At 55.4% G+C, this 23034-nt stretch overlaps 3 protein-coding genes and 1 long non-coding RNA gene across 10 annotated transcripts in view; 2 read left to right on the top strand and 2 right to left on the bottom strand.

The window, feature by feature from the left end:
* Nucleotides 1–961: 961 nt before the first annotated feature.
* Nucleotides 962–5623, top strand: DRC12 (dynein regulatory complex subunit 12 homolog). Of its 2 annotated transcripts, XM_040483290.1 has the most exons (7): nt 962–1030; nt 1562–1643; nt 2103–2168; nt 2568–2687; nt 3198–3290; nt 5016–5146; nt 5425–5623. In XM_040483290.1, the coding sequence occupies exons 1-7, from the start codon at nt 962–964 to the stop codon at nt 5551–5553; spliced, it is 690 nt and encodes a 229-aa protein (XP_040339224.1). In that variant the 3' UTR covers nt 5554–5623. The 2 variants fall into 2 exon arrangements, with proteins under 2 accessions (XP_040339224.1, XP_040339225.1); XM_040483291.1 differs by lacking the exon at nt 3198–3290.
* Nucleotides 5624–6373: 750 nt separating this feature from the next.
* On the bottom strand, nt 6374–11223 carry NHERF4 (NHERF family PDZ scaffold protein 4). Of its 2 annotated transcripts, XM_040483289.1 has the most exons (11): nt 10858–11223; nt 10448–10475; nt 10234–10307; nt 9691–9902; nt 9239–9428; nt 8990–9126; nt 8530–8734; nt 8111–8307; nt 7777–8004; nt 7436–7636; nt 6374–7203 (listed from the first exon to the last, which is right to left on the bottom strand). In XM_040483289.1, the coding sequence occupies exons 1-11, from the start codon at nt 10871–10873 to the stop codon at nt 7174–7176; spliced, it is 1518 nt and encodes a 505-aa protein (XP_040339223.1). In that variant the 5' UTR covers nt 10874–11223; the 3' UTR covers nt 6374–7173. The 2 variants fall into 2 exon arrangements, with proteins under 2 accessions (XP_040339223.1, XP_040339222.1); XM_040483288.1 differs by lacking the exons at nt 10448–10475; nt 10858–11223 and having other exon boundaries at nt 10234–10441.
* A 119-nt stretch (nt 11224–11342) lies between these two features.
* The window catches only part of NLRX1 (NLR family member X1), a 12528-nt gene continuing 836 nt past the window's right edge, over nt 11343–23034 (bottom strand). For 2 of the 5 annotated variants that reach the window (XM_040483285.1, XM_040483286.1), the window contains exons 2-10: nt 21208–21332; nt 20582–20651; nt 20003–20091; nt 18817–19436; nt 17422–18243; nt 13994–14589; nt 13632–13718; nt 12647–12898; nt 11343–12238 (exon numbers count right to left, since the gene is read on the bottom strand). In XM_040483285.1, the coding sequence (XP_040339219.1) occupies nt 11917–12238; nt 12647–12898; nt 13632–13718; nt 13994–14589; nt 17422–18243; nt 18817–19436; nt 20003–20091; nt 20582–20651; nt 21208–21277 (2928 nt within the window). In that variant the 5' untranslated portion in view covers nt 21278–21332 and the 3' untranslated portion in view covers nt 11343–11916. Of the gene's footprint in view, nt 12239–12646; nt 12899–12928; nt 13333–13631; nt 13719–13993; nt 14590–17421; nt 18244–18816; nt 19437–20002; nt 20092–20581; nt 20652–21207; nt 21333–22458; nt 22862–22887; nt 22998–23034 lie in introns of those variants that run through there. The other 3 variants (XM_040483282.1, XM_040483283.1, XM_040483287.1) reach the window with 3 other exon arrangements.
* LOC121035511 (uncharacterized) lies at nt 14565–16001 on the top strand. The gene is made up of 2 exons (XR_005792925.1): nt 14565–14659; nt 15894–16001. It is a non-coding gene; the product is annotated as an uncharacterized LOC121035511 (long non-coding RNA).

Raw genomic sequence — 23034 nt, 5'->3', positions numbered from 1 at the left:
CCCCCCCCCCCCCCCCCCCCCCCCCCCCCCCCCCCCCCCCCCCCGTCAAGCAAGTCCACTAGAGGGAGCCCCGACAAACTCAATACCACAGAGAGCCCAGCAAAGTAGTTTCTGAGCACCTGTCTCTGAAAACCAGCCTCATAAGAGAATAGAGGAAGATCAATAAATTAAGTCTCCACAAGGGAAGATAGCCCTGTGAATGCCCAGTTGAAACCCAGGCCTTACAGGATTTACAGAATCAAAGATTTAAAGACCAGGAAACTGAAGCTGAGCAAAATATAATGGCTTGCCAAGTTTACATAACTGGAGGGGGGACTAGAACCCATGGCTCTTGTCTCTAACCAGTATCCTTTCTTCTACATTTGTAGCCTCTATGTCAGCAGCCTGGAGTCCGTGGGTCTATCTTTCTTCTGTGTCTCCTTTCTCCGATGTGAGAAACTCTCTCAACTCCCTTCTCCTGCATTTCTTTCCCTTGTACGCTACAGAATGCCTTCCCCAAGCCTAATAATGTCATTTGCTGATCAGCCCTAGGGATGTAAATTGCCCGAAATGGCTACTATGAGCTCTTTTCCACTGTATCAGCATAAACAGCACCATATCAGATGTGTAAATCTGTAACTTGTAAGTCTCCAAACCTCAGGCAGTGCTACATGGAAATGAAGCATAGTTACCGGGCTCCAAAGCCCTTTCTCCTCAAACTACATTTAGAACTTAGGGATAAGGAGAGAATTGAAGAATTGACCCTCTGGGACCTTGCTATTTTAAGCTTTGTACTTGGCCCATTCCACCTGTCTCTGACTCCATGTTTCCCAGTTACCTGGACAACACTCAGCCTCCCGAAACCGAACCTTCCAGTTCTCAGTCCTGCCCTCAAAGGAAATTTGTCACCCTGGATTGGCTCCCAGAACCCAGGCTCCTCCTCAGGCTCCTAGCTGGTTGGGCCATTTCTCTGCCCCTCTCCATGAGTGGGTCACCCTACAGGGAAATACAACAGAAGCAAGAGAGGATCCTACAGGTAGGACGAGGCAGGGTAAGGGTGACTGGAAGAGGGAAGAGACAAGTACTGAGGTTTATTTTCTCCAAAAGAGGGTAGAGGGGAATGATTTCTGTACATAGAACCTTACTGGTAGAAAGAAACAGCTCTACCTTCCCCCTACCCCAGGCTTGCCTAAAGGTCCAAGGAGACCAAGAACAGAAGCTTCTGGAAGGTATAAGAGACATGCTCAGAGACTAGAGCTCTAACTCTCCTGGGACTCCTGGTTCAATCTAGGGGTCAGGAAAGCAACCCCATGTGCAGTCTTTTTTTAATTTTTTTTTTTAACGTTTATTCATTTTTGAGACAGAGAGAGACAGAGCATGAATGGGGGAGGGGCAGAGAGAGAGGGAGACACAGAATCCGAAACAGGCTCCAGGCTCTGAGCCATCAGCACAGAGCCCGACTCGGGGCTCGAACTCACGGATGGCGAGGTCATGACCTGAGCCGAAGTCAGACGCTTAACCAACCAAGCCAGCCAGGCGCCCCCCATGTGCAATCTTAAATACAAGTCCTCTCCTTCCCCAGGACAGCAAGGAGATGCCATCTAAGACCGAAGGAAAAGGGATGAAAGCTGGGTCACAGAAGAAGAAAAAGAATGTGGGTGCTGGTGAGTCAGGGTGGATGGAGGTGAGCGCCTCCTGCTTCTCCATTCTCTGGCTTGGACACCAAGCAGAGGTGCTCCAGAGAGAACTCAGCCCTCTGCATGACAAGATAGAGCCTTCAGGACCCTCTCCCCCGATATCTTCCCTCCACGTTCCATGGAGCTGGGAAATTGGGGAAACGGGCATATACCCACTCTGTGCTGCCCTTCTGGCTTTGTGCCTTCCCTATATATTCATCACACATATTCTGAGCACCTACCCTGGGCTGGGCTGCCAGGACACAGCAGGGAACTCAGTAGTCCCTGCCATCAGAAATCCCTCCTTGAAAGGTCCTCAGATCTCCTGCAGAAAGAAAGTTCAGGGCGTGGCATGAGGATGGGGAGAAGTGAGGGAGGCTGAGATCATGATAAGGTCCTAAAGGTCCAAGGAGACCAAGCTGAGGCTTTGCCAACTTGCCAGGGCAGATGTGGAAGCCAAATCCGCACACAGGCTGGCAGTGCTGGAAAAGGAGTTGCTCCAAGACCACTTGGGTAAGAAAGTGGAAGCTCAGGACAACAGAGGTGGGCTGGGGGGGGGGGGGGGCCCGCATTTCACATCGTCAGAGGCTCGGAGGCTTAGAGCTGTTTGCGGGAGGCTGAGGTGACCCCTGCCAATCCTCTGGTGGAGGAAGAACTGACGTTGCGAGGAAGGGTTGGGCCGGGAGGGTTGGTGATGATAGCTAGTTTTTATAAGCAGAACATAGAGGGGGGTTTCCCTTAGTAAGGAAAAGCTCATGGCATTCCGGGGACAAACCCATTTCCAACCCAGAGGGAAAATGAAAGGCTGGAAGCCTGCCACCGGGTTCCCAGAGGTGGGCACGGTCCATCAAGCCCACAGGGCCACGTGGGACCCCCAGCCAGTCGTGAGGACGGCTCTGGGACTTTTCACAGCTCTGAGGAGGGACGAGGCCCGCCGAGCCAAGGCTTCTGAAGACCAGCTGAGGTGGAGGCTGCGAGTGCTAGAGGCTGAGTTGCAAGAGGCCCGAAGTGAGGGGAAGGCCGTCTATGCAGGTGTGTGTGGTTGGTCAGGCAGGTGGGCAGGAGACAGGGGCCTGGAAAAGGACAGCCAAGAGGGCCAGAGGATACAAGGAAGTGAAACAAGAAAGATGTCCGTCTGCCATGCCTAACTTTAACCTTCCCCGCTCAGCATGAATTGGGCAGGGTCCTGAAGGAAACGAAGGACAGCCTCCCGGGATCCCAGGCAGGAACCTTCCTGGATGCCTGATGCCATGTGCTTTGTGGATTAAAAAATGCAGTCATGGCCTTTATCTCATTCATCCCATGGGAGTGAGTGGGGAGAAGGGCTACAGTCTAGGTACTGAGTTGGAATGGGGAAAGGGGCTTGGTTTCCTAGCTCTTCCCCAGCTTTTCGGGGTCGGCCAGCCTCTCAGAATCACAAGAACCACCAAGGCGACCTTTATGCTCCTGTCCCACTGGACCAAGAAGGCCCTCCCTGCCCACAATGTCCCTTCCTTTCTCCACCACTCCATCCACACCTGGGACCCTCTGCCCCCACCACAGAGATGAGTCGTCAGTGCCAAGTCCTGCGGAAGGAAATGGAGACCCGCAGCAGGCCGCTGGAAGAAGAAGTGAGGGGCCTTCGGGAGCAGCTGGGTAGGCTTCCACTCCCTAACCCCTGTCTCTCCAAGGGGCACTGACAAGGTCCAAGTCTGCAGGGGTGGACTTACGATGGTCCTTCTCTAGGGAACCCTGGGCGACTCAATCTGTTGAGCATCTGATGACGGCTCAGGTCATGATCTTACGGTTCGTTGGTTTGAGCCCCGCATCAGGCTCACTGCTGTTAGCATGGAGCCCACTTTGCATCCTTTGTCCCCGTCTCCGTCTGCCCCTGCCCCTGCTTGTGCTCTCTCTCAAAAATAAACATTTAAAAAAAAAAAAAAAGTCCTTCTCTAGAAGACTGCTATCTAGGCTCTCTTACCCTTTTCCTTTTTAAAAAAAAAAAAATTTTGGGGCGCCTGGGTGGCGCAGTCGGTTAAGCGTCCGACTTCAGCCAGGTCACGATCTCGCGGTCCGTGAGTTTGAGCCCCGCGTCGGGCTCTGGGCTGATGGCTCAGAGCCTGGAGCCTGTTTCCGATTCTGTGTCTCCCTCTCTCTCGGCCCCTCCCCCGTTCATGCTCTGTCTCTCTCTGTCCCAAAAATAAATAAATGTTGAAAAAAAAAATTTAAAAAAAAAAAATTTTTTTAACATTTATTCATTTTTAAGAGACAGAGAGCGAGCGGGGGAGGGGTAGAGAGAGAGGGAGACACAGAATCCAAAGCAGGCTCCAGGCTCCGAGCTGTCAGCACAGAGCCCGAAGCGGGGCTCGAACTCAGGGGCCACAAGATCATGACCTGAGCCAAAGTTGGACACTTAACCGACTGAGCCACCCATGCGCCCTCTCTTATCCTTTTCCCCATCAACTCTCCCACCATGGAGGATTGGAGCAGAGGGTTCAAGATGGCAAAAACCTCTTACATTGTAACTAAAAAAAGACCCAAGTCTCTTACCCCATCTTCCTCTCTCAATGGTCTCTCCAAATCCAGATCTTTCTCCCCACACTGCCATGTCTGTCATGGGCAAAACATACTTCCTCTCAGCTGATTTTCACGATGAAACTGAGGAAAGATATTAGACTTACGTCCATATGTTCAATGCCTCATGCATGCTCAGTCCTACATAAGTACTTGCTACATAAAGGAATAAACCTTCCAGATAAGCAAAAATGTAAAAAACAGGAAGTTTTTCCTTTCTCTCTTGGTTACAGGATGCAGTTGAGCTATGTTAGCGTGCACATAAGATCTTTCACAATTGTGGTCTCAAAGTTTTCCTAACCTAAAATAGCCTCAGTTTAACCTAAAATAGTCTCAGATACCCAAGAGTTGCTTATCTGCCATGCAGACCCTGAATGCCCTTCCTCATCCTTGCCTTTTCTGGAATTTAAATTTGATCAGCATTTATGGAGCACCTCCTGTATATACTATACATTTCGCCCTATATGCTCGCATTCAACTCACAGTAAGCCTGTAAGGTTTGGATCGTTCTGTCTTTAAAGATGAAGAACCTTGGGCTCAGAGAGAGACATGCCTGAGGTTACACAGGTAGTCAATAAGCGACAACCAAACTCTGGACCCACATCTCTTGTCCCAATGCCACTACTCTCTCTACTGTACCTTAGAGGTATATGTCCGCTCTTTATACGGACTGCGGGAAAATTGGTGATACTGGGGGAGTCTGGAATGATCCCATTGAAGTTCCGCTTTTTAGGTACCTTTGGAGACTCTGTTCACAGGTAGAGTGTCACTACCCAATCCTCTTTCTCCTTCTGCCCGGCCCCACAGAGACGTGCCAGAGGGAGGCTGAGGCCGCACGGGAAGGGGCAGAGCAGGCCCTCAGAGAGCGGGACCAGACTCTGGCTCAGCTTCGGGCACACGTGGCAGACATGGAGGCCAAGTACGAGGAAATCTTACACGTAAGCACCCGTTTGAATCCCAACCACCCCAGTACCCAGCACTCCCCCATCCCCCCAAACCCCAACTAGTATGACCGTGACAGACCAGGGGAAGGAAAAGAAGCATCTCCACAAGGAAATCTGCTCTGTCTTGAGGGCAGACAACCAGGGGATGCAACCAGGCCCACTAAGTGTAAAAGCTCGAAGAAGCCACTGGCAAAAGAGAGCTTACAGACTAGCCTGGGGCACCCCTCACGCTGCCCTCTCCCTTCCTGGGGCCTGAAGCTTGGTGTCTGCAGGGCAGCCTGGACCAACTCTTGGCCAAGCTGAGAGCAGTGAAGCCTCAGTGGGATGGGGCCGTGCTGAGACTTCATTCCAAATACAAGGAGCGGCTCCGCCAGTTTGGACTCAACCCCCTGGATCTGTGAAGCTGTAAGCCTCTAGCCTCTGGGGCTCTGGGAGGCTCCAGCAATAAAGCTGTCTCCATGTGGAACTCAGCAGAACTGTGGGCTGTGGCTTTTTGGCAGAGGTGAGGACCTCTTACGGGGCAGCTTGGTTCTGGGCTGACCCATTACTCCGAACGAGAGGAGAGAAATTCGGTAAGGTCTCAACTCTCTTTTAGAGAAACTGGGTCCCATGCCTTGGGTCTGGAGCTTTTTTGGTCCCTCCAAACCACCGTCCCGGGACCCCCCCCCCCCAACACAGGCAGCCAGATTTGTAGGAGAAAGGCCATTTCTATAATAGACTAACAGTGACCAGCCACCAGCCCGCACAATCCTCAGGTTGCAGAGGAAGGTGTAACTTGTCTCCAAATTCTTGCAATATACCCGAGTCTCCTGGCGTCATGCCTAGGGCAAGTTCCAGATGGCTTCAATCCTAGCCAGCCCACAGCCCACCTAAAAAGGGAAAACGCTGGGATTCTCCTCTATTTTACTACAACCCTCCCAGTACTATTTCACCTCTGGTCAAATGTGTCGGGGGGCGGGGGGGGGTTGGTTTCCCACACCAAGAAATCCCCTAACAGTTCTGTGGACACCAGCCGGGTGCCTTACAAGTTAACTCAGTTCTGTCACTACTGACGTGAAGAGAGCATCAGATCCCTCAGGCTCAGCCCCGCAAGACGGGCCCCACTTCAAAAGCCAGCGGTTGTCATCTGTGCTTCTGACCAGCTGGCCAAAACACAAAGGTTCCCACGACCCCGCCCCCCTACCCTTGGGTTCCAATATTTGCCAGAGCCGCTCACAGAACTCAAGAGAAACCTTTTAATCTCTAGATTGCCGGTTTTTTATAAAGGACACAAGTCAGGAACGGCCAGATGAAAGTAGGAACGGGACAAGGCATGAGCGTGGGAGCTCCATGCCCCCTCTGGGTACACCACCCGGCCGGCACCTCCAGGCTCCCTGAACCCCGTCCTTTTGGGGGTTTTTTTATGGAGGCTTCACTATGGAGGCACAAGCAGTGAAACCATTGGTCGTTGGTGATTAATTCAACCTCCAGTGCCTCTCCCCTCCCGGGAGGTCCAGGGTGGGGGTGGGGTGGGGCGGGGCGGGGCTGAAAGTTCCAACCCTCTCTAATCACGTGGTAGGTTCCCCTGGCAACCAGTCCCCCAACCTCAGGTGCTTTCCAAAAATCACTTCCTTAATTAACAAAGTCAGATGTGGTTGAAAGGGGCTCGGTACGAGTAACAGAAGACACCTTTGTCATCTTACTACTTCGGAAATTCCAAGGGTTTTAGGAGCTCTGTGCTGGGAAAGGGTCTAATTTATTACAAATCACGAAATCACACCACTCTTCGTTTCGGGCGGGAAGTTCATCCCAGGGACACAACCCGATGCTCCTAGGCCCCCTAGTGGGCCTGCCGGAGGCCTCTGGCCACACCCTCTTCTGGGAGGAAGGGAGGGAGACCTTGGGCAATCCTGTGCTTGGGGGTGTCCGGAATCCTAGAGCTGCAGTTCTGGCCTAAAGAGAGCTTCTCAGCTCCTACCATCACAAGCCAGAGAGTGAAGACGGGAAGGCCAACGGGCAGATCTTTGTCCAGCAGAGGAGGACTACAGCAGCTCTGAGGCTAGAGCCCCGTCCTGAGCGGAGAGAGAGAAGACAGAAGGTCATTCACAGATCAGAAGTGTTCCTTTTCCCTGCCCCCACCCCCACTGGACCGCCCAGGGATGTGGCTTGTTCCCTGGGTCCTTCTGTCCCCACCTACCATGGTCTAAAGTCCCAACCTGCATGCCTCACACTGCTTCACCCTGTAGCCCTCCTCTTGGGCTCTTTCTCTGGCTGCTCGCTGCCCGTCTGTCCCTACTTCCTTACCTCTCCAAACCCTGGGCGATCGCAGGCTTCGAAGCCCCAGCAGGACCTGGCGGCCAGCTTCAGGCAGAGGGGTGGCTCAGCCTCAACCAGCTGCTGAAGCTTTTCCAGGTCATTCTCTCCACCCATGGGATACCCATTCACCTCCAGAATCACATCTCCCGTTTGCAGCCCAGCCCGGGCAGCTGAGCCTCCTAGGGTCACCTGGTGAAGAGGGGGGTTACGGAACATGGGACACCGTGGAAAAGTTGCTGGATGCTCTAAGACCTTGGGAGGGAAGCAGATGACGGCTCATTAGGAGGCAAAGGACTGAAAAGATCCGAGGTCCATAGGGCATAAGTCACCTGGGAGACGAAGAGACGAGGCTCACTGGCCACACAGGTAAGCCGGAAGCCGTAGCCACCGCCAGGCCCAGGGTACAGGAAGCACTGGCGGGAGCCACACGGGACAAGAGGCATGGCTGTGTCTTCAACTGGTAGGTCCTTGGTTTCAACCAAAGAGGCCGAGCAGTTTTCCTGGGGAGAGGCAGGAGCCTCTGTGCTCTCCAAGAAGAGAAGTGGAGACAAGCGAACCTGGAAGGAGGCAGACAGAACGAACCTTTCTTTTTTGCTTCTCCCCCCCTACCGGAGCCCTGCTCCATTCCTGCCCCCACTCCAGCCCCCGGCCCTCAGCTCGCACCATGCTGAAGAAGCGGTCAGCCTTACGGTCGACAACAGTGAGGGAGACAGAGGAGCCCTGCGCACGGATCCTGGACACTGTCTCCTCGTGGCCCAGCCCCTCCACACTTTCCCCAGCCACAGCCACCAGCCGGTCCCCAGCCTGCATCCCGGCTTTCTCAGCTGGCAGTCCTGGGTCCACCTCCCACAGGAACTGTCCTAGGACGTAAACATCCTCATGGCCCCTTCCCTGCTAACCCCAGTGCCAGCCCAGGCCACTGTGGGCACACTGAGGGACTGACCCCGGGGGGGGGGGGGGACACAGTAGGAGGAGGCTCAGGGCTGGGCCTCAGCCAGGGATACCACTTATATGCACTGAGAGTCGAATGTGAACAGGTTTAACACACACCTTCCCTACCCGCCTCCGGGACTACCGCTCACCAGGTTGGCCGTCAAGACCTTTCTCCTCCCGAAGCAGGAACCCAAAGCCCCGGGGCCCCTTCTGTAGGTGCAGAGAGCGCGGCTTGGTGGGCAGTGCCCAGCCCTCCGCTAAGGGTGCAGCCAGGGGCATTCCCAGCTGGCGACACTGTTCCTCCACCTCTGGCCCGGCCACCAGCAGGGTCACTTGCTCTCCACTCTGCCAAAGCTGTAGGAACCCAGCAGGGCATCGGCATCAACCAGCTGGGTAGGGAGGGCAGAGCCAGCCCCTCCTCCAAACCCCAGGAAGGAGGCACTAAGGGTGGGGGAGAGAAGAGCCTAGCAAGAACTGTGAAGGGAAGGATGGCAGGAGGTACAAGGTCAGATGAGAAGATGAGTGTGAGGGGGAGGAATCTGCTGCCTGAGGCATGGCCCCCGGGCCCAGAGGGGTGAGGCCCGAATGGGGGAAGACAGCCGGCCATACCTTCCTGCTGAGTTGGTTATAAGTGAACTTCTCCACGCTGACCCCATTCACTTCTAGCAGTCGGGCCCCAGGAGGCACCCCGGCCCGCTCAGCTGCTCCTCCAGTGCTCAGCACCAACCAGAAAGGAGCCTGATAACCTGGAAGCCGGAAAAAAAAAAAAAAAAAAAACAAGTAAGTTTCCATCTGCCACCTGCCCAGAACTGGGCTGAGATCCCGCTCTTGACCTCCCTCCCGAGCCTCGGGGCTCACTGTAGGTGACACTGAAGCCAAAGCCGCCCTCATCTTTCACTATGTGACACAGTCGGGGCCGGACCCCTGGGCCGAGAGTAGGAGACAGGTGGGCACTGTTCCCCTGCCGATCTTGAACCATGTCATACACGTGCTGCGCCAAAACTGTCAGCAACACCCGCGGACCGCTGGCCCGGATACGGCGCACCACCTAAAGAGAGGGCATGCAGGGGGAGGTTGGGAGCGGCCCCTCTTGCCAGCGCCCCCTCCCTGGAATGAGCTGTCTGCAGCCAAATGCTCTACCCCTGGAACCAACTCTCCGGATCATCCCAACCTGGGCAGCCCTAAATCCTGGAAGGTAGGGGAGATTGAGGCTTAGGGACTGCCCCCATCTATCCAGGGAAGTGACTTTCTCTCTCCTTGAGGTGCTAAGGGATGTTCTACGCCACAGGGAAGCCCCAGCCCAACCTCACCACAGCATAGTCTTCACATTCTACAACGTGGTCGTTCACCCCTAGGATCCGGTCCCCTTCCCGAAGACCCTGGCGCTGGGCAGAGGTGCCTGGCTCCACCCTGCACACCACAGGCACAGCCTTGCCCAGATCCTGTCTCAGGTGGAAGCCAAAACTTCTGCCCTCCTCTTTGCTCAGCAGACAGAAGCGAGGCCGCTCCAGGCTCCAGAGATCTGGAAGGGGATGTGGGCAACAGAAAAGGGGGAGGAAGAGGGGGCCTAAATACAAGTCGCCTTGTGCCTGGCAGACGCACCCTTGTGATAGGGCACTGGGCAGGCTCCTACCCAGTTAAGTATTGGGCAGTGGGGCCAAATACCCAAATGTGGGAAGAGTGGCTTGGACAAAAGAAAACACCCAAACCCCTCCTACCTCCACACAGTTACTCCCCACCAGGCTGCTATCAGAGGGAGGCCGAGTGGAGTGGTTACCAAGGAGACGGGAGGCCGGAGAGGAGCTGTGGTATCTCTGGGGAAAGGGAATGGTTGCCCAGGGCGAGGGGGTTACCGGAGGGGTCAAGGTCTTCAGCCAGAGAGAGGACAGGATTATCAATGCCCTGCTTTGGGTTAAACTCAAACTTCCTGCAAGGAGGCAAGGGACACAGGTAGGAGCAAGCTGACATCGGGACTCTGGTCCCGGTCTCTACTTGTGCGAATGAAGGCCTTCCCCACCTTGGATCTCCTCTGCCCCTTGCCCCAATCCTTCCCAGCATGGCACTTACAGAGTTAACGAGGCTGTGTCCTGAAGATCTGCTGGGCAAAGAAGGGATGAGGAGAGGAGGGGCGCATTCCCTCCCCACCCCACTCCTCTTCCACAGTCATTAACTGAAAGGACTTGGGCGAACCCCCAAATTTAGAACTTGCCCCCTCCATTCTGCTCCAGAAAGACCTTCCCTTCTTCTCTCTTCCCTTTGCCTCCCAGTCCACAGAAATCTGAGCATATCAGGACGGGGCGTGGACCAGGAAGACAGACCTATCCACTCACCTCTTCTCTTCTAACTCACCATCTATTTGCCTCCGGGCACCAAGCCCCAACATCAAGTACACCCTGGTCCCAAAGCCTTGGCCTCCCAATCTGCCCTCTCAACTGCCCTCTCAAGTCCCCAGCAGAGGATTTCTCCCAGTCTCCTACCTGCAGCTGCTTCCATAGTTGGATCAGTGACCCAGTGCTCAGGGTAGGGACAAGGTCCATGAAAAACAGCTGACCCTCCCACCTAACCTGCCACGTCCCCGCCTCCTTAAAGACACTGCCTTAGGAGCAGTGAGGTAATGGTTAACGGGAGGAGTCTTATCCCCCAGGGAGAAGTATGTGTGTTCCTCCTGCCCCCATTCCTGGGCCCCAACTTTCTCTGGAGACTGCTGCGGTCCCAGCTTCTGCTCTGGGCAGACAAAGGTAGGTTGCTTTTCATGATAATGCCAAGCCTGGGATAGGTATGTTTGAAAAGGTGATAGAAGTCCTATAGCCCCACATGACTTCCTCCCACCCCAGTATCTTGTTCCGAGACCACCCCCAGCCCTCGCTGCCTCTGAACCTAGCGTCCAAGAACCACCTGCAACAGAAAGTGGTCCGAAAACAGCACCCCTTCTTGAAAGCATCAGGCAAGAAGGAGGCCATAGTAGGTAGAAGACACAGCTTTTTAATAGAAGCAGGGCAGTGCACAGGCCCCTCGGAGCCACTGAGCATAAGTACATTGTGAGAAAGGGGGCGTGAAGGTGAGGAGAAGGCACCAACAAGAGAGGAAAGCGGCTCCGGGCATCCTCCGTGTCCTCTGATGAGCAGAAAGGCAGAAGGTGGAGGCCCTCCAACGCATCTGATGGCAACACCGCTGGGGAGGCGGGCAGGAGAAGTGCGCCCCCTGGTGGCACACTCGGAAGCTCCTCGAGAGGATGGAGGTTGGTGGAGGAGGAGGTTGGTGGTGCCACAGGGCGACTGGCTGCCAAGATGCCACATGAAGAGTCTTTCTCAGCCCTAGCTGAATGGAAGGAGGCACGTTCCATGACCCTGGCAATTCCAGACTTGGGGGAGCAATGGTTGGACATGCCCCAGGAGAGCAACTGGCACAGTTGTGCCCTATCCTTTACCTCCAGCCCCACAGGGATCTTTCTGGAAGTAGTAGTGCAAACCAGGAGGCCACAGAGGGAAGGGTCTTGGGCCCAGGGGTCACATAGCTCGGTGACTGCCGCCACTGCTTCAGCTTCCAGGGCCTCCCAGCTGCTCCAGGAGGGCCCTGACCTCACCCTCCACTCGCAGCAGCTGGGCCTTGCGCCAGGGGTTAAGGGTGTCCCCTCGGCTGTCTTCCAGATCTCGAAGCAGCAGCTCAAGGTGGCGCCGGACACGACTGTGATCCCAGCTGTTGAGGTTCCGCTGGACTTCACTAAGGATCACCGACCAGTACTCAGACACTGCTGTCCCCTCTGTCAGCGATACCACGACCCGGGCACCACCTTTAGCAGTGCTCCCCACATCCCGCAGGGCCTGGCGGCCCTCTGAGCTCAGCTCATTGAAGTAGAGACTAGAAGGAGAGAAAATAGAAGATGCCATTCAGCGGGGCTCTGAGAAGGAGGGCAGGGGGTGGACGGGACAGAGCCTGGGGGGTCCTCACAACTCCTCCCCTGCCTGTGGAATGTGATGGGGCATGTGAGATGAGCCAGAGATGGAGGGGGGTGGCCAACAGGAGTTGGAGATGACATCTAAACTCAGCAGGACCCGGGACAGTAGGGATGGAGTCACTAGGACTCGAAGAGAAATGGTAGTAGGGAATCGGGGCGGGGCAAGGCATGGGTCGGTTCCCAAGCGGGTCCGTGAGGACCAGTGAGAAGGCAGGGGTAGAGGGTAGGCCCTAGGGCAGGAAGAATGCAGTGGAGACAGGAGGGAGACTGAAGGGCTGGGGTGGGGGGATGGCACCGAGGACAAGACTCACTGCAGCAGCTCCAGGGAGGGGTGGTCCTGGGCAGCTTGGGCCAGGGTCAGGGCCGCTGTGTCACCAGCACCATTGTAGGCCACGTTCAGCTCCTGCAGCTGTTGATTACGGTCCAGCTGGGTGGCCAGCAGCTCCAGGCCCTCGTCCCCAAGGCCCGTATGCAGCAGGGACAGGTGTGTCAGGGAGGTGTTTCCGGCCAGCCCCTCCAGCAGCAGGGCCATACCGGCCGCTGTCAGCGGGTTGTTGGACAGCCTACGGCCACAAGCACCCCAACGTTATGAGGGCCCACGGCAGATGCCCTGCGCTGGGCGGCGGGACTTGGACCGAAAGGATACACAGCCTGGGGTCGGGGAGCCTGGACACAAAGGTGTGCGGGCAGGGGAGAAGAGCACCAAGAAACAGGGGTATGGTGGAGCGCACAGGAGGCAGAGCAGGGTGGGGGCTGGCTTCTCCTCCTTCCTTCCATTCTCTTCTGCTGACCCACCTCTCCTCATCGTTACCACTTCTCTTCTCCTTCCTTTTTTCACCTCCTCCCCAGACCGCCCTGCCCCTTGCCCTCCCCCTCTTCATTCACCTCCTCTTACTCCAACCAGGCTTCTGGGTTCCTAGTAAACCAGTCAGCGCTTTGGAAGCATCTGCTGAGTGCCCAGCATTAGGGTCATCCTTGTGAGGCGACAGGGAAAATCCTGGGAGAGCATCAGCGGCACTGTTGCCAGGCAACCGGCCTGGCTATTATTCCCCCGGACCCACGCTGATTTTAGCCACCAGAGAGGCACCTATCCCCAGTGGCAGCTTTCCTCCACCCCGCTGCTTGTACTGGACCTGGGCGGCAGGACGGGGGTCTAGGCCCCCACCCCCTTCACCACACCAGGGGTGGGCCAGCGCCAGGTGTGTTGAGGCGGGAGGCTCACCCTTGACCTTAGCCTGCCAGCAGGATGGCCAGAGCCTCCCTCCAGCCCTCCCCAACCCATCCCGAAACACTCACCGCAGGGTGGTGATCTGGCACTGGTCGTGCAGCAGCAGGTCTCGGAGGTCGCTGCAGGCCTCGGGGCCCAGGCTGTTGAGTTGCAAGCTGGGACGGAAAGTGGCCAGAGGGGAGGTGAGAAGCAAGGGAGGAGTTCAGCATGGAGCCTGCCCACCCACCATGCCCTTTTCTCACCATCCTGCCTCTCAAAGCCCATGCAGCCCTCCCTTCTATTGCTTGTCACCTCCACGCACCCCAGACTTCCTCGTCCCGCCCCCTGGTCCTTCCTCACTACCTTTGGTCTCCCCAGCACCTTCTCTTCCCAACTCTTCACCCCCAACCCTCTCCTGACTTCCGGCCCATGCTTGAAGGCGGGTCCTCACCCCAGCTTCCGGGCACGCAGGAAGACAGGCCTGAGTGTGCGCAGCCCGGCAGGATCCAGCTGACAGGAGGCCAAGTTCACCTCATCCAGGGCGTGCCTTCCGCTGCCCAGCACAGCTGCCACCACTGTGCACTTGAGGGGTGTCATGCGCACACCGGCCAGGTTGAGCTGGCGCAGGGAGCTGAGCACCTCAGCAGAGAAGCGCTGATTCTGGAACTCATAGTGGAAGAACAGGTGGTCCAGGAGCTCTGATGGGGGCAGCACCTGCCGGCCCAGCTTGCCCAGCTTCTTCTTGATGGCCTGGGCGTTCTCCAGGGCATCCAGGTTCTTGATGGGACAGCCGAGCTGAGCCAGCACGGCCCGGTTGTGCGCGGACAGAAGCCCTCCCATGAACATGGGGAAGAGCTCAAAGACCTCATCATCGGGAGGCTCGTCTGGATGGCGCCGGGGGCCTTCCACGCCCAGGATACTGGCACCCATCTGGTCCAGGACATCGTCGTTGTAGTAGTCCTCCTCTCGGAACATCTCCAGCACCATGGCCTGGGCCACCGCCTCGCGGCTCTTACCCACCACGCGCCCAAACACTCTTGGAACCACCTGGGAGGGGACACAGGGACGGTGCTGCAGCCTCCTGTGTGCCCGCTCGGCCTTCAAAGCTCAGCGGAAGGTGCATTCTCCCTGCCCATCCGGCCTCACCGTCTCTCTTAAACCCCCAGCACGATTTGTCTGATCATACTACTCCCCCACGGCAGCACCCGCCGTGGCTCCCCACTGCCCACGCGGAATAGAAAACTTGTCATAATTTGGCCCCAATTTGACCTTTCCACAGTCACCTCTCGATACTTGTGTCCTACATTCCTGACATTAGGAAATTCTTTCTCCCAGACACCCCATACATTTGCAAGCCCGGTGGTGGGAAGGAATTTATATCTATTTTGCATTTGGTTTGGTACCAGGCTAGGTGCTGCTACGAAGATATCCTCATCTTCCACATCATCACGGTCACCCCAGCAACAAAGACTGATGTCGCTCTTGCTCCTTCAAGGCCCTGCCAGCCACACTGCCTTCAGCTACAGACTTCTTACGCTCACGCGCTCTGCTTCTGTCCTTTCGGTTTTTGTCATTATTGTTATTTTTCGACAGTACCATGGTTCCATTCCTTCAAAGCTGTATTCTCTTTCTGGGGTGACTCCCCTCCCCAATTCTTCTCCTTGGCTATGCTCCAGGGTCAGGTTAAATGCCCTTCCTGCAGAGAAGTGTTTCACACACACACACACACACACACACACACACACACACCCATCAGGTCCCCCACTTACACATTTTCACAGCACCTGCAACTTTGCTTTCCAGGCACTTACCATAATCTCATTTTTTTTTTTTTTTTTTTTTAGTTTTCATTTTTTCTAATGTTCTGTTTATTTTTGAGAGAGAGCACGCAAGTCGGGGAGGGACAGAGAGAGGGGGGAGTAGAAGATCAGGAGCAGGCTCTGTGCTGACAGTGGCAAAGCCCGATGGGGGGGCTCGAACTGGCACACTGTGAGATCATGACCTGAGCTGATGTCGGACGCTTGACCAACTGAGCCACCTGGGTGCCAAACCATAGTTTTAAATCACACGGTCACAGGGACATGTTTGTGTTCCCACTGGAGGACCAGAAAGGGCAGAAATCTGGGGTTTCGTTAATTGTTTCTTCCCCAGAACCTAACACATTGCCTGGTATACAGCAGGCACTCAAATGTTTGTTGGGGAAATTAACATTTAGGAGGTTTGGGACATCGTCTCCCGTCCTTGCCTTGGTGCAAGGCAAGGAGGGCCCATGGCTCTGGCAAGGAGCCATGAGGTTGTTTTGTGGCACCTCCTCTAACGGCTGGTTTGGTTTCTTTTTTCCCTTTTTACAGGTGAAGTCTCTGCCATGGAGGTTATAGCGCTCCTCCCTCAACAGTCACATGGTGACAGCATGAGAAAATGTCACCCTGCGAAGCTGAGTCAATAGGCTCGTGAAGAAACAAATCAGACCAGCATTCTGCTCAGCAGCCCTCCCTCCCAGAGGGCCAGAGTTGTGGTGCTAACAATTTGGTGCACTGAGGGGCTTCTGGAATCCTGTCAGGAGACCACAGCCTCTCACTGTAACCCAGATAAGGCAAACACATCCTCAAAGGGCTGGGCTGGCCTGAGCAATGGCCATTACCTTCCCGTCTGAGCCTATGGTGTGGGCAAGGGTGGGCTTCCCGAGCCTGTTTTCCTGTCTAACAAACAATAAATAGCACTTATGATGTACCAGATCCTGAGGATGAATACATTTACTCCTCATATTAGGCCAAATGCTATAGATTCTGTTATCCCCATTTAACAGGTAAGACTTGGAGGCACATAGCAGTTAAGTAATTTGTCCAAGATCACACAGCTAGTAAGTGGCAGAGCCTGGATTTAATCCCATATAGCTGAATTACTGAATCCCTGCTCCTAAACATTATGCTTCGGTGCCTATAAAGAGGAAAACCTGTTAAAATTTTGCCAGCACTGACCAGGGTTCTACCTCCCAAAGAAGTTACTGATGCATTCCTAGAGAGGACCAGGGTTACCTAGCAAGGCACCAAAGCTTAACAGAAATATCTATCACACAGCAGTAAGGTTTGGCAGAGAGAGCACAGGGTTCAGACTCCTAAACCTGGACCCAGATCCCAGCTATCCCACTTACTGTCTGGGTGACCTTGGGCAAGTTACTTAGCCTCTGTGAGCCTCGGTCTCTTATGATTTTCTTAGGATTCTACAAAGGGATCATAATAAGATTTCATTCCCAAGGCACCTGGTAGCCATCACCAGAAGGTGGATCCTTCTTCCCCTCAAAAACTTAGCACGTCTGCCCTGCTCACAGCACAGTCCTTGGGCCTGTGATTTGGACTCTGGAGCAGGCCTGCGCTGTCCTAAGCCAATTATCAATGCCATTTCTCCTCCTGGTATAAATGAATAAAATGGCATCTGCTTTATAAACTTGTCTCTGGTGATTTAGTTAGAATGAGTCATCATTCCCGGAGTCTAACCACCTCCAAGGGAACAGATACATTGGAGTTTCTGGGCCTGCAAAGAAGAGGCCAGACCCTGGACTATAGCGCGATTCCTGCCTCCCACCGACAAAGACCAGAAGAGAGGCAAAAAGAAAACCGTCATTAGGGTCATAGGATTGTGACTAAAGTGCCTGCGCCCTCACATCCTCCTCCCAGCCATCAAGCCTTCCCCAGTCTGTGGTTTCCTGCTCCCCCTTCCCTTATGTCTCAATCCCACTAAAAGCCAGATTGCCCAAATCTGAAACCAGAGTCAAGAAGAAGATTCACAGCTACACAGGAAGTAGCGGTTTCCTTCTGGGAGAAGAGCAAGGGGGTGAACGGGGGATAGGGGGGCTGAGAGCCTGGGGTGCTGGGTCGTTACCTTGAGCAGGTTGAAGAGCAGAGGCAGGGCTCGCAGGGGTAGAAGCTTGGCCACAATGCCCAGGACCAGACTGACGTCCTCCCCGACGCGGCCCACGAGCTCGGCCACTTCCTTGCCCACCCGCTGCAGGGTCGTCTTCCGCAAACCCAGCACGATGTAGAGGGCGGCCAGGTATTCCTGCATGGCAGGCACGGTGAACACAAAGGTGCCCTGGCGCCCTGGTTCCACACACGGGGCCAGAAAAAACCTCAGGGCGTCCCGGCGGAAGACATGTAGCAGCTGGAACTCTTCTTCAGTCTTCATGCCAGCTTCCAGGCAGCCACGGACATCCTCTTCAGAGAAGTAGGTCTTGCGGGAGGACACCCCCTCGTAGGCCAACTTGCCCATGGTTCGGGCTGCATAGGCCATTAGGGACAGCTTGGAGGGGTCAGTGCTGTCCAGCATCTCCCCACTGAAGTTCAGACGCAGGAAGCTGGTGTAAATGCTCGTGAGGGTATGTCCAGCCGGTGTGGGAGCATGCAGGAAGTGCAAGGTGGCACAGACAAGCCAGCAATAGGAGGGCAGGAAGCAGGCGGCGGCGATCTGGTGGTGCCCCTCCAGGTTCCGGGAGAGCATCTGCACCAGATTGTCACGCTGAGCTGGCGTGGCCGAGATCCCTGCACCCCCAGCACCGTACTCACAGTCTGGCTGGTTGAGGCGGAGCTGGAAGTAGAGCTTCTGCAGGTTGGTATCAGAGAAGCCACAGATCTGGCCATAGCGGCCCACATACTTGCTGGGGATTCGGCCGATGGCGGAGGGCCGGGTGGTCACCAGAATGCTGGCCTGGGAACGGCACGGTTGAGAGTTAAGCAAGACCTTTGTGTCCTGATGGCCTCACTCTCCAGAGAGCCCCTGAAGATTGAGTGTCCCAGGATGGAATTGATGATGCCCACAGCGCACCCGGGTGGCTCAGTTGGTTAAGCATCCAACTTCGGCTCAGGTCACGGTCTTAGGGTTCATCGGTTCAAGCCCCAAGTCAGCGCAGAGCCTGCTTGGGATTCGCTCTCTCCCTCTCTTCCCCCCTCTTTCTCAAATAAATAAAAACTTAAAAAAAAAAATGATGGCGACTATAATAATTATAGCTAACAATTACTGAGCCTCCACTAGGATCCAGGGCACCGTGTTGAAGTACTTCCTATGCAGTGTCTCAGTTGATGAGTATAGCTCTAGGAGAGAAGGAACAGAGCTTGGGGAAGTTACTGACTGGCTTAAAGACACACAGCTGGGAAGTGGAGGGGCAGGTTTGAACTAACCAAGAACCTATGCCCCCACACCAATAAAACACGAGGGCTCGGGACACACAAGTCTTTAGGAGGCAAGTTAGGGGCAGCAGTGGTGAGGCAGGGGGCCACTCACCTCGGGCAGCATGTATTTGCGCAGCAGGTTGACAATGATGGCAGCTGGCGCCTCTGGCTCCTCGGGGTCACTGCAAAGCCCTGTTCCGGCTAACCGGAAGTCGAGGTTGAGATGCTCCAAGCCATGGAGCACAAAGAGCAGGCGGGACCCAGCAGCAGCCAGCAGGGGCAGAATCTCCTTCAGGGGCGTGTAGCGCTGAGCCACAAGTTGGCACAAGGAGGCGGGGGCGGGGCCCAGGGATGACAGATCCTCGCAGGAGAAGGGGATGAGCAGCTCGAAGGCTGGCAGCTGCCCATAACACCAGTCCAAGACCATCTTGCGCACCAGTGTGCTCTTCCCCGTGCCCACTGTCCCATAGAGCACCACTGTCTGCACCTGGCGCCCACAGGCATCTGGGTCAAAGAGCTGGGACAGAGCCAGTGCGGGGAGACCGGCTAGGGGTGGCTGATGCTCCAGGGCCAGCTCTGCCGTTGGGCGAAACAGCTCATCTGGGCTGCTCTCGCGGATCACAGGGTCTACATGGACCGTGTCTAGTGCAAAAGTCGGGCCGAACTGGCGCTCTTCTCTGGGTAGCCGGCTGAACCACTCGGCCAGATTCCGGCGATAGTGCTGGACAGCTTCTGGATGGGAAGGCAAGGGGAATGGGTCAAGGAAAGGGGCTGGAAGATGCAGGAGCTTAGGGCTGGCCAGGGAGGTGGTAGGGTCAGGCAGCAGAATCAAATCGCAGGACCAGGATACCGAGACCCAGAACGATGCTGTGCATAGAGGACACCCTCAGACAACAGACTGTCCAGAGAGTTTGGAACGCCCATGGCAGAGAGTGGTGAGCCTTGAGACAAGTGACACCAAACCTGGGTTGACTGGTTGTGTGGTTGTCTGTGCTCAATCTCCACCTGAATGTCAGACCCCCGGTTTGTTGAGGGCGGATGTGATATATCCCCCCCCACCAGTGCTTTGTATACGCTAAGTGTGCTAAGAGTATACTGCACAAGTATTGCAGGAAGGGATACATGGACAGGTGGACGATGGGGTGAGGGGAGTTGATAGATCCTCTCTGCCTCCTTCTTCCTGCCTGCTTCTTCCTCCAGACCCAACTCCCCCCCCCCCCTCGCCCCCCATCAATCCCCATCACTAGGATCCCATTCAGCCCCTCTCTTCAGGCTGACTGAGCAGCCAGTCTCTTTACCAGATGCAGAGATGTCCTGGAACAGCTGTCCATGCCTTCTGGATGGAGGACCACTGCCTGCTGAGCTTCCATGGTGACGTATAAAGGCCCTGAGAACAAGAAGGGTTGAGCTGGGGCTGGGCTACTGGGCTCAGCCTCTGCACAGGCTCAGAACCCAGGCCCATCTGAATTGCTGGACTTCGAGCTTCCTGAGATCCAGGCCTGACCCTGGATACCCAAGTCGAGAGCCTTATCAGACTCTCACACCCTTCCGGGGACTGAGGTTTTTGTCCCCCCCCCCCCCCCCCCCCCCCCCCCCCCGACCGCACCACTCTGCTGACTGCCTGCCTGGAGCTCAGGCTGGCCACTGCCAGTCTCCACCCACTTCCCACAGATCCTCCCTCTGGCTGCCCACCGTCGCTCGTACCGTAGATCACGTAAACCAACTTCATCTCAGGCCTGGTAGCTGACTCTGTACCCTCCCTACCCTCAGAAAACCAATCTCACTCCCGAGGGATCAAGATCTCTCCAAGTCCTGCCCCTTCCCAGGCTACTCAGCTATGCCCAGATGTGTTCTAAGGCATGGCATGGAGGCCTCACCTAGAGAGCCCAAGGGGACGCTCCCCTTTATGGGGCCAACTCCAGTGGATCAGGAAGGGGATTCGTCCATCTACAGAGGGAAAGGGGAAGGAAGAAATAGCACCCACACCCCACCCACATTTTCCCACCAATACACAGACTCCGTGTCTACATTAAATCCCCCATCATTTGTTCGCATAACATCGTGTGCTGCCCCTCTGTAGCAGTTACCATGCAATTTTATAGCTTGTTGTATGATTATTTGATTAACAGACATTTCTGCCCCACCCCCTCCATGAGAGCAGGGACTCCGTCTGTTTTGGTTCATAATTACATACTTAGAACCTAGCACAGGGTCTGGCACATAGCACATACTTAAGAAATATCTGCTGAACGCAAAACGAAACCAGATAAGGGATCCTAGACTCCTGTAGCTACAGGGACCCTCAAAGGTCATCTAGCTTGACTCCCTTATTTTAGGATGGGAAAAAGGAAGCTCAGGGAGGTGAGGTGGCTTGCCCAAGGCCAACAGCTCCTGAAGCACAGTTAGGGCTAGCACACCTGGTGTCTGGATCCCTGCCCTCTTGGAGACACCATCTGGATCCTGAAGAGGAATGTAGAAACAGAAACTGCTTCTTCCTGCTCACCTGCTGGCTGGAGTACTCTTCCCAGACCAGGGCCCCAAGAGGCCTTGGGCAAGTGGCAAACCCACCACATGGTAGGAAAGGTCAGAGCCCGGGGGACTTAGCACGCCACCTTCTATCCTGTTCCCCTGTAAGAAGAGTTCTGTGAATGGACCACACACACACACACACACACACACACACACACACACACACCTCCCCACTCCCATCTCCCCCGTGCAGGCCACAGAAAGGCCTTTCTCCTCAGGGAGCATCAGCCTTCCCTTAAATGTCAGCACTGCCAAAGCCTTGACCTGGCTTCAGATCGACTCCCTCCCCTACACCCCCTACTCGAGGGATTCCGTTTCATCTCCTACTACCCCTGAGCCTTCAACGAATGCCTTTCTCTCGACTTCCAGCCTGGTGAACTACTTTATTTAGGCGTCGTTTTCGCTTGGCTGCCAGCAGGCTCAGATGAGTCCTGTGTTCATTTTCAACGGCTTTTCTGAGCCGACGTTCTCAAGTAACAATTATCCACTTTCCCCAGCTCTCAGGTCCTGTTGGCTGAGTTTTAATGATTTCATCACTTTATCTATTCTATGACTTTTATGTAAGCCGCCTTTGAGGCTGGCATAAATAATAAATGAATGGATGACTTCCTACTTGACATCTCCATATGGCCATCCTGCCTGTGCTTCATGCTTCGCCCATACACTCCTCACCCCCCCCCCTTTTAGTTACTTTATTGCTTTATCTTTCCAAGCACACCATTTATACTAGGCACCTGACCTCTTGGGTCTTGAAACACTTTCTCCCTTCACACACTTGAAACAGCCCTACCGACTCCTCGTGCCAGCGTTTTGCCAGCCTGTTCCTATGGCATTGCCTCTGTGCTACCTCAGATTCTCTGCCGACTTCTGAGGACCCCCTTCTCCTTCTCCTTCCCCGCTCTCTGCCTTCAGTCTCACCCCACCCTCATCTCAGCCTAAACCCTCATCTCAACCACCTATCACCTCCCTACAATCCTGGGTTATGTAGAGTCCAAACACCTGGCCCACACAAGCTATTTTTCAGTTTGCCCCCAACCCCTACCTCAGTAGCCAGGCTCACCAAATTCTTGCTCTCAACTGTCCTAACTGTTCATACATTTTCTTCGGCTTGAAATGGCCTTTCTCCCCTGCCGGAATCCTACCCAATTTTTTAAGACCCTGCTCCAAGGTCTCCTCTCCTGGGACCCTGATGCCCCTTAAATGGAGCGTGCTGCTAATTTGGTACCTGGTCTGCCCTGAGATGTGGCTCCTTAAGGGCAGGACGCGTTCAGGGCAGGGGAAATGGGCTTGGGCCCACCCACCAGCAAGGCCCACCGGTGGAGCGGCCCGGGCCAGAGCCAAGGTCCCAGGGGCTGGAGAAGGGTTAGGAGAAGGCCCTGGAAAGCTGAGAAGAAAGCTCGGGGAAACTAGCTCAGTGGGAGAAAGTCAGATCCAGGGCCACTGCCTCAAGATGGGGCTCGCCGAGCAGGCGGGGCGGCGGTGAGGGCAATTTCCAAAGATCATTTCCAAGCAGCGGGCACAGCAGGAACAGTACGGGGGCTGTGCTCAGAGCTCCTCCCCGCCCTCCAAACTGGGTCCCAAACAGCTCTCCCCGTTCCCGCTGGCCTCGGAGCCCAAGGGGAGAGGCTGCCGGCAAGCCCACCGCTCAGCGCACCCGCTCGCTCCTCCGGGTCCCGGGCTTGACCCCGAAGCAGCGGCCCAGCCGGGGGGCGCGGGGCTTCGGCGCCGCCCGGCCCTTCACCCGCGGGCCTCCGGCGGCTCCCGCTTCCTCCCAGAGGCCCCCGCTCGGCGCGTCCCGTCC

This window comes from Herpailurus yagouaroundi, unplaced genomic scaffold (assembly GCF_014898765.1).
Source record: "Herpailurus yagouaroundi ecotype Mexico unplaced genomic scaffold, PumYag 161, whole genome shotgun sequence".
NCBI lineage: Eukaryota > Metazoa > Chordata > Mammalia > Carnivora > Felidae > Herpailurus > Herpailurus yagouaroundi.
The sequence above is the reverse complement of the archived record's forward strand: the minus strand, read 5'-3'. Positions and strand labels throughout refer to the sequence as shown.